The 16,687-nt window shown below is 44.7% G+C and overlaps 1 protein-coding gene across 7 annotated transcripts in view; it reads right to left on the bottom strand.

The window, feature by feature from the left end:
• CAMTA1 (calmodulin binding transcription activator 1) overlaps window positions 1-16,687 on the bottom strand; it is an 857,550-nt gene that overhangs the window by 830,338 nt on the left and 10,525 nt on the right. For 3 of the 7 annotated variants that reach the window (XM_043573688.1, XM_043573687.1, XM_043573689.1), the window contains exon 1: window positions 2,371-2,558. The exons of 1 other annotated variant lie outside the window; for it this stretch is intronic. In XM_043573688.1, the coding sequence (XP_043429623.1) occupies window positions 2,371-2,460 (90 nt within the window). In that variant the 5' untranslated portion in view covers window positions 2,461-2,558. Of the gene's footprint in view, window positions 1-2,370; window positions 2,561-16,687 lie in introns of those variants that run through there. 3 more of the 7 variants (XM_043573690.1, XM_043573686.1, XM_043573685.1) reach the window with 3 other exon arrangements.

Below are 16,687 nucleotides of genomic sequence, written 5' to 3'. Positions count from 1 at the left end.
AAAAATTACTAATGTACAGTGGGATGCACTAATGAATGGCTTCATAAAAAAGGGCTTTTACATGCACCTAACTTCAAAGTTCGACAATAGGTAAATGAGCAGTAAAATGTACCAAATAACTAATAAGAAAAACTAAACACTAAAAAAGGAAAAAGTAACAGAAATACCACGAACAGTCAACCATGATTTCTCTTCAGCACTGGCATAATGAAGTCTTAATAGTTAACCAGAAAAGAAACTCCTTCACAAACACTGAGAGTGAAATCAAGTCATTCTATCCTCAAAAACGCTGGGTGCTCAAGGGAAAGAAGCTAAATCACAAGAAAACTTCCATGAGAAATGGCTACCTGACACTGAAGACCCACAGGCCAGACTCCAGGCGAGGCACTTTCATTCCACGGACCCTTACAAGGATTTCTAAAGCCTGTTCACAGCACAAAGCCAGAGGTGGCTCTGGGAGGAAGGAGCACCGGTCTGAGGGTCTGACTGTACCCCAGTCCCACAAACTGCTGAGGTCCAAAGCAAACGGCTGGCCTCTCTGTCCCCAGGACAATGCTCTAAGTGCAAAACCACAAGTTCAAGGGCAGACAGATCTGGGTCCAAGTCCGCCCTCAGCTGCCCGTCTCCATGCTGCCCTTCCTGGCTGACTCCAGCTCAACCGTCAAGAAGCCTTCCAATGACCGAGTTAGGCAGCCCTGCCGGTGCCATCCGAGCAGCCCGCGTTTCCCTCTCTGTAACTCCTTCTACCTGTTCTACAATTATTAAAGGAGCACCTAATGTGTACCAGACATTGTCCTAGGAGCTGGGACCTAGCAGTGAACAAGACAGACAAAGACAAAGGTCCTACCCTTGTGGGGTACCAGCCCGTGGGGGAAGGGGGGAGGGGGGGTAGTGTGGTAAATGTCATGGATATAAAATGGATGGTGTGCTACAGTGAGAAATCAGGTAGGGAAAACACCATTTCTGAACGTGCATCCACACGTGGAGTACAAGGCCTCCTTGACTGAAGCATCAGGAAAGCTGGCTTCTCTCAACAACCAGACGAGCGGCTCTTAGCATGACTGCATGTCGGTAGTCCAGGGAGAGTTTCTGAATGCTGATACACAGGCTGTAACCCTGACCAGGTTACGTTGGAACATGTAGGGCTGGGACCTAGGCATCAGTATTTTCTGAAGGTTCCCAAGTGATCCCAAGATGTATGCAAGGATGGGAACCACTGAGATAAACCAGCAATGTGACTCTGGGCAACTCACTACTTTAATCAGCTTCCTCAGGAGCAAAAAGGGGGTTGACCTTCAACAGAGCATCTCCAACTCTCATGTGCACGCAGGTCACCTGAGGGCCTTGTTAAAATGCAGGTTCTGATTCACAGGTCTGAGTGTGGCCCTGTGACACTGTGCTTCTAAGAGGCCCCCAGGCAATGCCCATGCCATGATTCAGGGCCATACCTTGAGTATCAGGAAGAGGATGGTCTAAAAGATCAGGAATTGGCTTGAAAAGATCCTTCCAGTCCTAACGTTCCTCCAGAATTCTATGAATTCCCAACAGACTAAAAAAGCATGCCTGTCTGTTAACACAAACTATAATAAAAAACCATCCCAGTAAATCCAAGCAAGACAATTAAAAGAAACTACAGGGATAGTGTCCGGCATCTCCAGAAGTACCCAAGAGGGGAGACACAGAAGCTCTATAAAATGTATTCCCTGACTTCAGAAAGTACTCTATCAAGTTGCAGATGATACTAAAAAAATGTAATGAAAAAATAATACATGATTTATTAAGGGCTAAAATGAGCAGATGGTGGCAGTACAGAAACTCAGTAACTCTCTGTGTACCAAGCACAAGGTCTTTGGAGGCATGGGCTCCCTTGAGAGAACCTAGGTCAGGGTGTGACACATACTTTTTGGATGCTGGAATAAATTAAGCAAAATGCTATATAAGAAGTGATTACAGGCTTTTGAACAGAGAAGTTGCATGATGAAAACTGTATTTAAAGTTCTTTGAAATAAGGACTCAGAATATTTAAGTCTCCATAGAGTCCCTTTAAAGCCAGCTGAGGCCCCACACAGCTCATTAAATCAAAGGAGAGAGGCCACACTGAACGCAATAAACCACTTGCATCAATTAGAAACGATACATTAAAAAACTTTTGCCACATATTTTAGCATGACTCACATCAATTCTGCAAATTAGCTGGTCATTTCACATAACATGACATACAAGTGATGGAAATGAAAGCGCAGTCCGAAGTTCTCAGCACCTTTGCTCAACTCACCAGTGTTGCCTAGCGTTCCAGGCAGTACGCCTGGATCAGTTAGGGAGGCTACTCAGAGCAAACCGTACCATGGCTCAAATACTATAAATATTTACTTCTTGCTGGTGTAAAGTCCAAAACGGGTGATCCTGATCAGTAGAGGGCTCCCCTACCAGCAGCGGCTCTGGCACCCGGGCTCCTTCCATCCCGTGGCAGGCGCCCTCCCAGGTCACTGGGCTCTTCTGCCTCAGCCAGCAAAGAGGGCAAGCGCCCGGATAACCATGCCTGGAGGGTTTTACGGGCCAGCCTGGAAGTGGCACACTTCCCTGCTCTCGTTCCATTGGCTAGACTTTGGCCACAAAGCCACGCCTAATTGCAAGAGAGGCTGGGAAATGTGGTCTGGCTACCTGCCCAGGAAGAGGAGATGGATTTCTTGATCAGCTACCAGTCCCTTGAACAATGCCATTTGTGTGTGTGTGTGTGTTTTTAATTACAGAAGAATCACTCCTTTCAGAAATGTCTTCTGTTAACCTACAACTCCACCTTCAATCCCTAAGGCTATCCAGCATCTAAAACCAATCTAGTAGCTTTTCTTCTCTGACAAATATTTTTCTAACATACTCAAAATAAGATGATCTCAAGGGCATCCTTAAAGGGATGTCAGGCTCCTTATTCCCGGTATCTCCAGTACTTAATACTTAATGTCTAACACACAACAGAAGCGCAAATGTTTGTTGAATTCCCAGATGAATGACATTCCCGGGAGCTTGTGGAAAAGAAAAGAGAGTGGCCCCATGTCTTATGACGGTGTGGGTGGGATTTACTGTAGCCATCGGCCTTTTTAAGACCCTCTCTCCCTCCCCTAATGCTGCCCTGAGTAGCCACCCATCCTCTGGTCCCATGACGAGCAAGCAGTAAGACAAAAGCTACTTTAGACCAACTCAGAAGAACTAAGGGGTAAAAATACTCAACAGCGTTCACAAGACACCAAGAGGCCCGATGCTTAACATTTCTGGCGAGAGCACAGGTCTGCTGAACAAAAAGGAACACGAGGTCTGGCGAAGGCATGCTCTGGAGACGCTCCGTAAAATCAGGCTAATGATCTCTGAGAGTGTACCCCTAAACACAAGTAACTTTATCCTTTTTCTTTCTGAACCACAAAAGGTTAGTGGAGAAAAAAATTAGGCGGTACAGTACAAAAATTTTTTGTGCTCACATATTACCTCTTTTCAAGAAGTTTAAAATATACCATAGGCACTACTATAATAACCTTCCCAACATTCCTATGGGACAGAGACAAAATTAAAGTATGTACTCAAGTTAAAAGGAAAACCGGCTGATAGGTGGTTGACTCCCTACTACCAAGGCAGGCTCAATAAAAAAGTGAAGTGGTAACCTCCAAGGTAATTGGGGCACAAACCATTTTAGGCTCTCAAATTGAGTTCAACACCCAGAATTGAGTTCAAAAGCAAACAACTAGCTAAAACAGACCACAAAACAGCTGAAGTCCTAAGAAGCTTACAGAGGAACAATATATCAAGCCTGATTTATGACCTGAGAAATCACATTAATTGATTCGCTATTACCAGAGATTCATGTAAAGCGTATTTAAAGTGATTTCAGAATGAAAAAAAAATTATCCTTTCTAGATATGAATCACAGTATCATTAGAATTTTCATAAATTTAATTTGGCTAGGAAGCCAGTATACTCAATATTCTGAAAATAATCAAAGAGCGCTTATTAAATGTCCACATCTGCACAAATAGATTCTAGCAGAACACATCCGGAAAGAAACTGTATGAAATTTAAAATTACATTGTTTTACTTGCACTTATTACTAGCACTAATGATAACAATGGTTTTTAACTCTTCAAAGACAGAGCACTATAAAATATCAACAAAATCAGCCCGATAAACTAGGCATTCTATTTGGGTTTTTTTATTTTTTCAATGTTTGTTTATTTTTGAGAGAGGAAGAGAGACAAAAACACGAGTGGGGAGGGGCAAAGAGAGCGGGAGGCACAGAATCCGATGCAGGCTCCAGGCTCTTTGCTGACACAGGGAGCCTGATGCAGGGCTCTAACTCACAAACCATGAGATCATGACCTGAGCCGAAGTCGGACGGACGCTTACCCGACTGAGCCACCCAGGCGCCCCTAGGCATTCTATTTGATACTATGCACACGTAACAAGCACTTTCATACCTAAAATCCTATTTTGGTCCCAGCAGGTAGCAGAGAAGACACGACGCCTCTTCTAGAAAGGGAGACACCACAGCACGGGTAGACGCTTGACAAGGCCATTGGCCAAAAAGGAGCAGAGCAAGACCCAGGAGCAGGTCTTCCCACACACGCCCATGTGGTCTCCAGAAGAGCTCAAAGGCGCTCTCCCCGATGATGGCAGAACACTGCTCCACGAAGACACAGCACGGAAAAGTTCGGGCAGAGCAAGTAGACAAGGCAGTCTGACGGAAAAGCCAAAGCAAGTGCGGACACTGAGGGAGATCCAGGAATATCGAGTACCTGGGCTGGGAGCTCAGCATCCTGAAGGAAAAGGCTAACAAGGATATTGCAAGGCTACCACACAGGCCTAGACGTTGATCTGGTGGGAAGATTTTCTGGGCTTCTCAAACATTTTCTGGTCCGTGAACTACAGACCACCCATCACCTGTCACTACTTGCTACTGCCCAAGGACTAAAACCTCATCAAAACTAAAGGGGAGAATGACACCGTGTCTCGTAACACAGCAATGAGGCATAGGCCAAGAAAATGGCAGCCGCACTCCCCGGATGGAACCAGGCTACGTGGGAACCTCACCTAATCCACACACAGCCAGAGCCAGGAAGGAAGCCAAGACATGCTCCGAGGCCAAAACAGATTTTTTACAAAGTCCATGCACAAAAGCTCCCATACTTCACTGTGAGGAGGACTCTCTGATCCATATTCCTAAGCTTGATTACTATTAAACTACTCACAGTTCTAATAAGCTTAATTATCAGGTTGCCAAGCCCATGGAAGATCAGAAACAAATCAGAAGGAGAAAGGATAGCTAGCAATTGACAGGTCGGGAGAAGCAAGAGTGACAAGGGACAGCAAGAACAGATTTTTTTTTTTTTTTTTTTTACACACAATAAAAACTGGATACAAGGGCTTGAAAGGTACAGCAGTTTGGGGTCATTCATCATAAAAGCAAACACTACTCAAAAGGCCCTAAAAATAGCACCGTATTAAATAAAGCCCAGTTCAGTAACTTAGGTACAACATAATAAACCCACATTAACAAGTAAAATGTACATTAAAGTCCACATTTTCTACTGAACGTGGGGGCAAGGGAGAGGACACACAATTTAATACCTTTGTTTGCACACCAGTTTACATTCAAAAAAATACCTGCACAGCAATTACCTCATTTGGTCCTCAGCAACATCCTAAGGCAAACAAGACAGATATATCCACTGACCAAAAATTTGCTGGTACATAATTCAATTTTAGCAAGGCAGAAGGGTTTGTCAATGGCAATCATAATACAGTCTGTTAACTGGTTTAACAGGAATGAGCACTTCAAGAGGCACCTGCCCACCTTGTCAGGGGGCGAAGAAAGAGGCCAGGGAAGGTTGCCTGAGAAATGTCACCAACGCGACTAGATCTGAACCCTCACCTGGAACTTCACCTCCAAAACTTCCCTCTTTAAAAGTTCCCATTCTGTCATTTGCATCCTACAGGGTCTCTTTCTGAAGAACAGTCCTATGCCTTCCACTGCCATCGTCACTCTCCTCTGTGAAGACAAACTCTATGAGCAGATGCTCCATGACCCCATCTCTTGATGTTAACACTTAAGACACCCTTGTGTAACTCCTCCCCGTGGGTGTGCGCCGGACCTAGTGACCTGCTCCCGCCCTACAGGACATGGCACAGGTCACAGGATGTCACTTCCATCATCAGGTGATACAGTCGTGCCTTCTGTCTTGCTCGCAGACTCTCTCCCTTGCTGGCTGTGATGACGCGGGCTGCTGTGCTGGAGAGGCCCGTGAGGCCGGGAACTGAGGCCCTCAGTCCAACCACCCACAGAGAAGTGAATCCTTCGAACTGCGTGAGCTTGGAAGAGTATCCTTCCCCAGTCGAGCCTTCAAATGAGACCCCGACCCTGGCCAAACACCTTGGCTGCAGGCTTGTGAGGCCCTGAAGCAGAGGACCTAGCAAAGCCCTAACTAAACTCCTGACCCACAGGATCAGATAATAACAATATCCTGTTCTAAGCCACTAAGTACATGGTAACTGTTACAGCAGCAACCGATAACAAGCACACCCACAGTCCATCAGGTCCCAGTGACCTCTCTTCTCAGCAGAGACTTCAATCATCATGTCGCTACCGTGTTCACCAGCACTCTGCACTTATCACCACAGTCCTTGAAGGAATTATCTGCTCTCCTACCACCTCTTTTTCATTCTCTCAACTCACTACCAAACTGACAAAATCAATAGCTTCTTCTCAGTCTTCATTCTGCCCAAACTCTCTGCAGCATCACAACTGATAACCTCCTTGCAACCCTCTGCATTTACATTCTTCTTATTCTACTACCCCTGACCATTCTTTCTCAGTGTGCACTGGTCCTCTGCTCTCTGGTGACACATTTCCATCCTCATGCCCCTTCTCTTCTCCCATGACAATTTTACTCACTACTACGTCTTCCAATTCTTTTGAGCTGATTCATTCATTCAACCAACTGGCACTGTTCTGGGCAGAGATATTAACAATAAACAAGACAAACAAGGTCCCTACTTTCATGAAGCTTGCATGCTCTACCAGAGGCCCTGCAAACGTATCTCTGTTTACCCCTCCAGGTCTACTCACTACCCTGCTCCCACCCTGCCCTGTGCCAACGAGGCTACTCTCTAAGGACTCCCATCACCACAGCCCACTTGCCCTCTGAAAGTACCCAATGAAAAAGAAAAAAACACAGGGACAAGAATGACTCCCCTAATTTCTGACCCATATTTGGAATGCCATATTGTACAGGTATTAAGTCTAAAAGACAACCGACACATTTGCATCCAGTCTCCAAAACACATCCTCCTGGACTGCCTATCCCGGTTAGCAGCCTTCCCTAACCTCAGCTGTGGAGGTTCAAAAGCTAGGAGTCATCTTCAACTATGCTCATCCTTCAAGGCCCACGACACTGTGTCTCTCTCACACACACAGACTCAGTCACGCTCACTCCTTTATCCAATCCACTTCTACACACATTCTTGCCAGAAGCTTTTTCCTCCCTACTCCAGTCCCTCATCTTCGTTCATTCACTCATTCAACCAACAAACATTTACTAAGCCCATCCTAAGCGCCAGGTACTCAAGTCTCTGACTCTAGATTGTACACCTAATGGAGAGAGAAAAAGAAATAAACAAGCAACTCCCATACAAACTTAAATATGCCTAAACGTGGAAAACCATAAAGTGCTGTGGGTGCACACAGGAAGGGCATACATTCCAGTCTGAAAAGAGAGGCAAGGTCAACAAGGCTTCTTGGACAAGTCTCATTTAGAGTGAAGCCCAGAGGACAAGGAGCGTCAGTAAAGCAGAGCACACATAAGGGGATTTATGCATGTGTTCTAGAGGGAGGTGCACCTTCTAAGCGGAGGCAGTGGCAAGGTACAAGCCCTAAAACCAAGAGAAAGCATGGTGCTCCTGCCAATCGGAATCTAGAAAAATTCAACACGGCTGGAGAATGGAGAAGAAGCTGGAAACGTAAGCAGGTGGCCCTTCTTAGCACCTTCAAGGAGAAGTGACTTTATCCAGTCAATCCCACTCCTATGCTAAGGAAAAATAATAAGGCTGTAAATGCCTCTGTCCCAGAGCAGACAAAATAAAATCCAGACTCCTCGGTCTTGACTTTCCGAGCCCCTGCAACCTGACCCCTACCTACTTCTCCAGGCTCATCTACCCACATGCGCCCAGAATTCCAGCCACCTTGTACTCTCCTGGCTCTGTGCCTTTCTTTGTTCCATTCCCTCTGCTTGGAATTTCTCCTCCAACTACCATGTTTGCAAACCAGTGATGCCAGGTCAAATTCTACCTCCTTTAAGAAGTCTTCTCAGGTCCCCCCAGTGCCTGCTGAAAGCATTTTCTATGACCTGCCTTGAATGAGTCACATCCGTATCTGCTGCTCTGTAGACTGGAAGCTTCTGGGGTGTGTATGAACTGAAGTGAATCCCAATTCCAAAGACTAGGAAAAATGTTCAGGAAAATATTCAGTTTACCAGTACTGCATTCCTAAGTAACCAACCATGGGAGATCATGAAAAAGTAATTACTTTTGAATTCTATAAATACAATCAATCAAAAGCCTAGATTTACGTTTTCATAGAAATACCTCTAAGTAAAAATGTTATGCACTGCCTCATAAGATTAAAAGACATTAAGTAAATAAGCTCAGAAAAGTTACTTGTGCAAAGTCACAGGGCACTTAAGGGGCAGAGTAAAGATCAGAGCCATGTGAAGTCGTCACTTCACATCCTTTTTCTCAGAAGCTTTAAAAAGCCAGACTATAACCAGAGCATCCCCGCACATCTCACTAACCAGCTCATCCGATTACCTGAAACATTTTCCTCACTCTTCTCTCAATTAATTCCCACTTTGCTTCAGAGCTCAGCTCAAGAGGCCTCCCCCAGCCCCACAGGGTCAGTCAATCCCTTCATCATGCACTCGCCTTCACGACACAGAGCCCTGCGTGGCACGTGGCACTTTTACTGTCAGTTTCCCAGTCAGCTCCATGAGGACAGGGGCAGTGTCTGTCCTTCTCTGTGCCTGGCACTTTATTATTACTTGTCACGTAAATGACCCGACTTTAGGGTATTAACAATAACTGATAGTCACAGGGCCCCCACAGGAATACAAGACCCTAAACTCTCTTCTGACACATCTGACAATAACAATTACATGAATTTTAACATCACAATTTCATAGTAACGCATTCTCTTTGACAATTAAATATTCATACGTGGAATCTGTTAATTCTTTATTAATCAGAACCAGTGTTAAGCAGAATACCACATGTTTTGCAAACAAGCATGGTACCAGCAAACTTTCACGTCGGAAGAACACACACCACAAACCAAACTACAGGATATACGAATAGCTATTTGCTCTCTTGGAACCTGGGAAGTCCAATTCCAGCCTAAAAGTGAATTACAGTGTTTCAACCAAAGCAGCCTACTATATTAATAAATTAAAACAACAATATTCCTTTTAAGGTAAGATGCTTGGCTGCTTGAGTTACCAGTCGTTCCCAAAGCAAACAGCAGATCCGGATTCATAAAAAGGATTTAACCTCCCCAAGTTGATCCACAGATTTAACATAATCCCTATTGATATCAAAACTGCCTTTTTTGTAGAAACTGACAAGCCAATCCTAATATTCATATGGAAATTCAAGGGACTCAGAACAGCCAGAACCATTTTGAAAAAGAAGAACAGGGTTGGGAGGGAGACACTGCCCAATTTCAAAACATAACTGCAGAGTTAACTATAACTTAACCAGTAATCAAGACAGTGTGGTATTGGCGTAAGGGGAGACATACACATCAATGGATCAGAATTGAGACTCCAAAATTAAACCCACACACTCATGGCAAATTGATTTTTGACAAGGATCTCAAGAAACTTAAAATGGAGAAAGTATGCTCTTTTCGACAAATGGGGCTGGGACAACTGGATATCCACATACAGAAGAATGAAGTTGGCAGCCTACATGTGTCACAAAATTACAAAAATTAACTCAAAATGAATCAGAGACCTACATGTAAGAGCTCAGACTACAAACCTCTTTTAAGAAAACACAGGTATACAGGGCGCCTGGGTGGCTCAGTTGGTTGAGCATCCGACTTCGGCTCAGGTCATGATTTTGCAGTCCATGAGGTCGAGCCCCATGTCGGGCCCTGTGCTGACAGCTCGGAGCCTGGAGCCTGCTTCTGATTCTGTGTCTCCCTCTCTCTCTGCCCCTCCCCTGCTCACGCTCTGTCTCTCTCACTCTCAAAAATGAATAAATGTTAAAAAAGAAATTTTTAAGAAAACATAGATATAAATCTTCATGACCTTGGATTAGGCAGTAGTTTCTTGCTTATGACAGCAGAAGCACAAGCAACAAAAAACAGATAAATTGAACTTGAAACTTAAAGCTTTTGTGCTTCAAAGGCCACTATCAAGAAAATGAAAAAACAATCCACAGAATGGGAGAAAACATCTGCACATCGCACATCTGATAAAGGACTGATATCCAGTATATACAAAGAACAGCTACAACCCAACAGCCAAACAACAAACAATTTAAAAATGGACAGAGGACTTCAACAGACATTTCTCCAAAGCAGACACACAAGTGGCCACTAAGCACAGGAAAAGATGATAGGCATCACCAGTCACTAGGGAAATGCAAATCAAAACCACAGTAAGATACGACTCCACATCCACAAGAATGGCTATCATCAAAAAGACAGATAATAACAAGTATTAGCAACGATGTGAAGAAATTAGAACCTTCAAACATTGCTGGCGGCAATGTAATATGATGCAGCCACTTTGGAAAACAGTCTGGCAGTTCCTGAAAAAGTTAAACACAGAGTTACCACATGACCCTGTAATTCCACTCCTGGGTATATACCCAAGAAAACTGAAAACATGTCCACACAAAAACCTGTACACAAATGTTCATAGTGAAATTATTCACAATAGCCAAAAAGTAGAAATAACTCAAATGCCCATCAATTGATGCATAAACAAAATGTAGCGTATCTATATAGTATAGTATTATTCCCCATAAAAGGACTAAAGTTCTGATACATACTACAACACAGATGAACCTTGAAACCATTTTGCTTAGGGAAAGAAGGCTGTCACAAAAGGCCACCCATCGTAGGATTCCATTTCTAAGAAATGTCCAGAAAAGGCAAATACATAAAGTAGATTACTGATGGCCTAGAGCTGGGAGGAGGGAGGAACACAGAGTGGCTACTAACGGGTAGGGGTTTCTTTTGGGAGTGAGGAAGACATTCTGGAATTAGACAGTAGTGAGAGTTGCACAACTGTGTGAATATAATAAAAACCACTGAATTGTATATTTTAAAAGCTGAATTTTATGGTATATGAATTACATCTCAATAAAGCTGTTACTACAAAAGAAACGTATCTAATGTATCTAATCGCTTTAACTCCTAAAAACCACTTTGATGGTTGGTTGTGTTTCTTTAAAATGTTATATTCTTTACTCTCTTGTTAAGCAGAACACACTAAATGTTGCTTTTCTCCATATGCTCGAGGGTCACCACTACAAAACATCAATCACTAAAGTGCTGTGTATTCAGAAAATTCATTGTGCAGACGATCAGCCCTTTACACAGTACCCCCAATCTACTGGCCTTTCACCTACCTCCACCTGCCTACCCTGTAAAATCAAGAAAAACCAGAGTAGAGGCAAGAAGGACATACCAAGGAAAAGCCAAACAAGCGTGCCTACCCGTGGCCACATGCACTTCAACAGAGGCTATTTGCTGTTTTCTTCACCGCACACCACCTCTTCTTACTTAGGATGTGTGTTTCCAACTTACCAAGTTCCACAGCAACAAGAAAATTAAGGAAACCCACCCAAGTATCCTAACTGTGGAAAACCTCAGATGCCAATGGCATCCCCAAACTGCCTTATTCTACCTGAAAACCACACACGGCAAACACTGCAGAGACCATCTCGTTCCAGCGTGTCCTGCCTGCATCACCAACGCTCAGAGCACAAGCCCTGGGGCAGTCACTCATTCACACTGCTGACTTCCTCTGTGCACACCTAGGCTGGCCAGCCAAGGACACCTGGCCTCCTACCTGTAGCTACAGTGAACACTTCCTCTGCAGTTTACTCCCTAGAGCAACCGAACGTAAGTCCACGGTGGAGTCAATCCTTCTCTCGCACTATCGGAGGCAGAGTATAAGATGCCAAGACCCCACGCTACCGAACCCTTCTCACACGATTCCCTCTGACCCCTCTGAACGGTCAGCAGGTCCATGGACCGTAACCAAACCTCCTTCGCTGTCGACTAGACCAGGATGAACACCTGGCCGAGAGCAGTCAGTCCAATTGTCTGGAGTATTCCAAATACGAGCCTTCGGGGCCAGAGCCATTCAATGGCGAGCACCGGGACCAGAGCGAGGATATACAGGAGCCACGCCGGGGGCCGTGGCAGGCTACGGTGGAACGAGGAAGCCACACAGAAGTAAAGAAATCTCATCTGCAAGGAGAAACACAGGTAACAACAGAGCTGGGACATGTGGTGTCACAGAAGAGACCCCGGCTCAGCCCAAGGCGTCTCTAGAAGAAAAGTCTACTACCTCAGAGTCTCCAGGTGCAGTTCCCAGACCGTCTAGCTGCACTTCAGTGTGTCCTGGGAGGCTGGAGAGTGCTTCTAGCTCTTCTTATACATAAACCACCGTCACCGAACCAACCTGAATGGCTTGTGTCCCTTGCCATCAAAACCGCTCTAACTAAGGGGCGCCTGGGTGGCTCAGTCAGTCGAGCGTCCGACTTCGGCTCAGGTCATGGTCTCGCAGTCCGTGAGTTCGAGCCCCGCGTCGGGCTCTGAGCTGACAGCTCAGAGCCTGGAGCCTGCTTCTGATTCTGTGTCTCCCTCTCTCTGACCCTCCCCCACTCATGCTGTCTCTCTCGCGTGCTGTCAAAAATAAACAAACATTGGGGCGCCTGGGTGGCGCAGTCGGTTAAGCGTCCGACTTCAGCCAGGTCACGATCTCGTGGTCCGTGAGTTCGAGCCCCGCGTCAGGCTCTGGGCTGATGGCTCGGAGCCTGGAGCCTGTTTCTGATTCTGTGTCTCCCTCTCTCTCTGCCCCTCCCCCGTTCATGCTCTGTCTCTCTCTGTCCCCCAAAAAATAAATAAATGTTGAAAAAAAAAATTAAAAAAAAAAATAAACAAACATTAAAAAAAATTTTTTTTTACTTTTTAAAAACTGCTCTAACTAAAGTAGGGCCTGTTACTCTCCCCGACCTCAAGTGTCATAGCATCTACTTTCTTATAGAAATAAACCTCAGGGCCTGACTACCATCATTTATTTATGGTGCATGTTTGCGTGCGAGAGATTTTGACACACTATTTAAGGCACAATCTCTCACCTTGGGGTAATAAAAATATTGTCAAATATTTATTGTTTAAGACCTTATAACTACTCTTTCCATTAGGTTTTGAATCCATCTGGAGTGTGTGGTAAAATATACAGAACACAAAATTTACCAAATGACTTTGAGTATACGATATGGGGCGTTAAGCACATTCATTGTTGTACGACGTCATCACTCACCATTGTTTGTTTTTATTTTGGGTTTTTTTTTTTTTTAATGTTTCTTATTTATTTTTGAGAGAGAGAGAGAGAGAGAGAGGAAGCACAAGAGGGGAGGAGCAGAAGGGCAGACGGAGGATCCGAAGTGGGCTCTGTACTGACAACAGAGCCCACCACGGGGCTCGAACTCACAAAGGCTCGAACTCACAAACTGTGAGATTATGACCTGAGCCAAAGTCAGCCATTCAACCGACTGAGCCACCCAGGCACCCCTGTCTGGGTGTTTTCAAGTTTATTTATTTTGAGAGAGAAAGCGTGCGCATGCACACGCAGAGGGGAGGAGCACAGGGCAAGGGAGACAGAGAATCCCAATCACTGTCAGTGCGGAGCCCAACATGGGGCTCGACCTCACCAACCAGGAGATCATAACCTGAGCCGAAATCAAGAGTCACACTCTTAACCGGCGGAGCCACCCAAGCGTCCCGCTATTGTTTATTTTGAAAAGCATCCTGAAAATCAGGAATTTTCCATTCTTATTAAACAGGTGATTTCTGTTTATGCTCCTTCATCAAATGCTAAGGGCAAAGAACCTCACTGAGGTGGTACTGAGCAGGCTGGTGAGGCAGGTAGCTGAGAACATCCAACAGCTTGGAGCAGCCCCAGAGCAACTAAATTCATCCTCGGTTCCTCTAGACGTGGCCACAGAGGCTAGAGACTAAAAATACCTGGACAGGATAGATAACAGCTGTCAAGGATACTCAGCCAGTTAGAAAGGTTGCCACTATCACCAGATTTGCATCAGAAGACACCTGGACAGGCGGCAATGGGTCACATGTAGAATAATCAGATTCAGTGGAGAAAGACTGATGTGCCTTGCCTCCCAGGATGCCTGGAATAAATCTCTGGACCTTGAATCTGGCCAAGCAATCTATGGTCAATTTCTGGAGGACCCCTAGGAAGAAAAACAAGTACTTCAAAAATGTTGGGTGCCCACGCACCACCTTCGGCTCATGATTAGCTTTCTCTTTAAGCACAATGGCATCTATCGATAAAATTAAATCAGGAAGAAACCTCCATCAGAAACTCTGTCAAAGCAAATGATCCGACCAGCACATTTCTTAACAGCAGAGACATAAAGGATAGGGCAAAGAATGTTGACAAGAAGACCAGAAACTTGAACGTTCCCCTCAGTACCTTTGAATATGAAAAAAAGTTTAAAATACAAATTACATTCAAGGCCTCTCCAAATGCCGTATCTGTAGCATATGGGGGAGCATGCCCAAGAGAAGATCCTACGTGATCAGTTAGTGAAACTAACTCCCCAATCCACGAGGTTTTTTGCTTAATGTTTATTTATTTTGTGAGAGAGAGATAGAGTATAAGTGGGCGGAGAAGCAAAGAGAGAAGGAGACAGAGAATCCCAAGCAGGCTCTGTGCTGTCAGTGCAGAGCCCAACGTGGGGCTCAATCTCATGAACTGTGAGATCATAACCCGAGCCGAAATCAAGAGTCAGACACTTAACTGACTGAGCCACCCAGGCACCCCAAATCCATGAGTTTCTTAATAGGAAGAGTCCTATTTACTGAACTACTAGCAATCTATACATACTCACAAACGTTGTATCAACCAACTCCAGAAAACACAACTAAATGAATATAAGTAAGACTACCTTAAACACAAAAAGTCTGAGGTTAGCAGCCACATCTTCATCTGTACTCGTACGATATGTCAGTCTATTTCTCCACCACTGGGAGCTCTCCTCCACATCAGAATAAAGAGCTGAAATGTGGCATAGGGAACATCTCTGTGCTGCGCATCTTTAACAACTTTAATAATGTTTTACATCTTTTAAAGTAAATACTCATGACAGGTGTTAGACCTAAAAAATTAAGTTCTCTTCGTACACCCGGAAGAAGGACATCAGTAACTATAGTTCAAACTCCTCCTGCACAGCTTGAGCCAAAAATACTAATTCTTGACCTGGAGCAAGTACCTCAAAAAGAAGAGATGAAGTTACACAGAAGAGCTGCAAACCAGCAAAGGAGCCATAAAACATATTCCATACATTCAATTTCACTTTCTGTCCATCCTAAGTGAGGATGCGAAGGAACTTCAGAGATCATCACTAGGACAACCCTTTACCCAACACATGAATCATCTCAAAATTATCACCAGCTAACTCAGTACACAAGACCCAAAGTCGAGGGAAAGCAGGACGGGAAGTGGGCCAGAACCAAGAGTGATGAAGAAGAATCTGGTAAGAAGAGAAGGCTGCAGAGGCCCAGGGAAGAGGCTTCTAGCACGTGGCACAGACATGGCAGCAAGGACGGCAGCAAATACACCGCTAGCTGGAGTCCTTGGGTCCTACCTGCCAGGTTCCTGGCTCTAAGAGAGAGGAGCAGGAGCAGGGGGTCACAGTGGGCTTGTGCTAAAAGCCACGTAGGAAACCTAAGCCTTCGAGACCAGAGGACGAATATTACACTGTTTGGGTCAGATGACAAAACCACAGCAAGTCTTCCCAATGTTTTGCAATCCGAGATCAAAACCCGTAACTCTTCATAAATCTGAAGTGGAACACAGTTCTGAAAGTGAGCAAATGTTCAGAGACCCTCCACCACTAAATATTCCTTTCTTCGGTAGTATTTACGATTAGGTTCCTTCCTAGAAGTTACGTTTAAACAATTTTAAAACGACCTAGTTCTCAGAGAAAATAACAAACATCACTTAAGTCATCTTCCAACGCTTATTCACATCTACTTGCTCTTATTTTTGTTCACAGAGCACCCAGTTGGAGGGCAAAGCGAAGCGAGAGACCACACGCTTCTCTGGGGAACGAGAGGAACGCGAAGCTCTCGTTTCACTCAGGACGGGAGGAGACGGTCTCTCCGAGTTGCCAGGAGGTTTAAAAAGTCATCTCAGGAGCAACACTGGCTATCAATCAAAATGGCTGCAGTTCGAATCGTCTACTCTCACCATAAATTGTAGCTGCGCTAAAATGATTTCTAAATATAACACACTTTATCTCTAAATGTTTCTTGGCAATTAAATATCTAGGAAGTCAACACACCCCCAAGAAAGCAGAGAAAATGAACTTTTTTAAAGCTCACCAT

The sequence above is a fragment of the Prionailurus bengalensis genome, chromosome C1 (genome assembly GCF_016509475.1).
Source record: "Prionailurus bengalensis isolate Pbe53 chromosome C1, Fcat_Pben_1.1_paternal_pri, whole genome shotgun sequence".
Taxonomy (NCBI): domain Eukaryota; kingdom Metazoa; phylum Chordata; class Mammalia; order Carnivora; family Felidae; genus Prionailurus; species Prionailurus bengalensis.
Note: the sequence above shows the minus strand (reverse complement) of the source record. Positions and strands in the feature narration are given on the sequence as shown.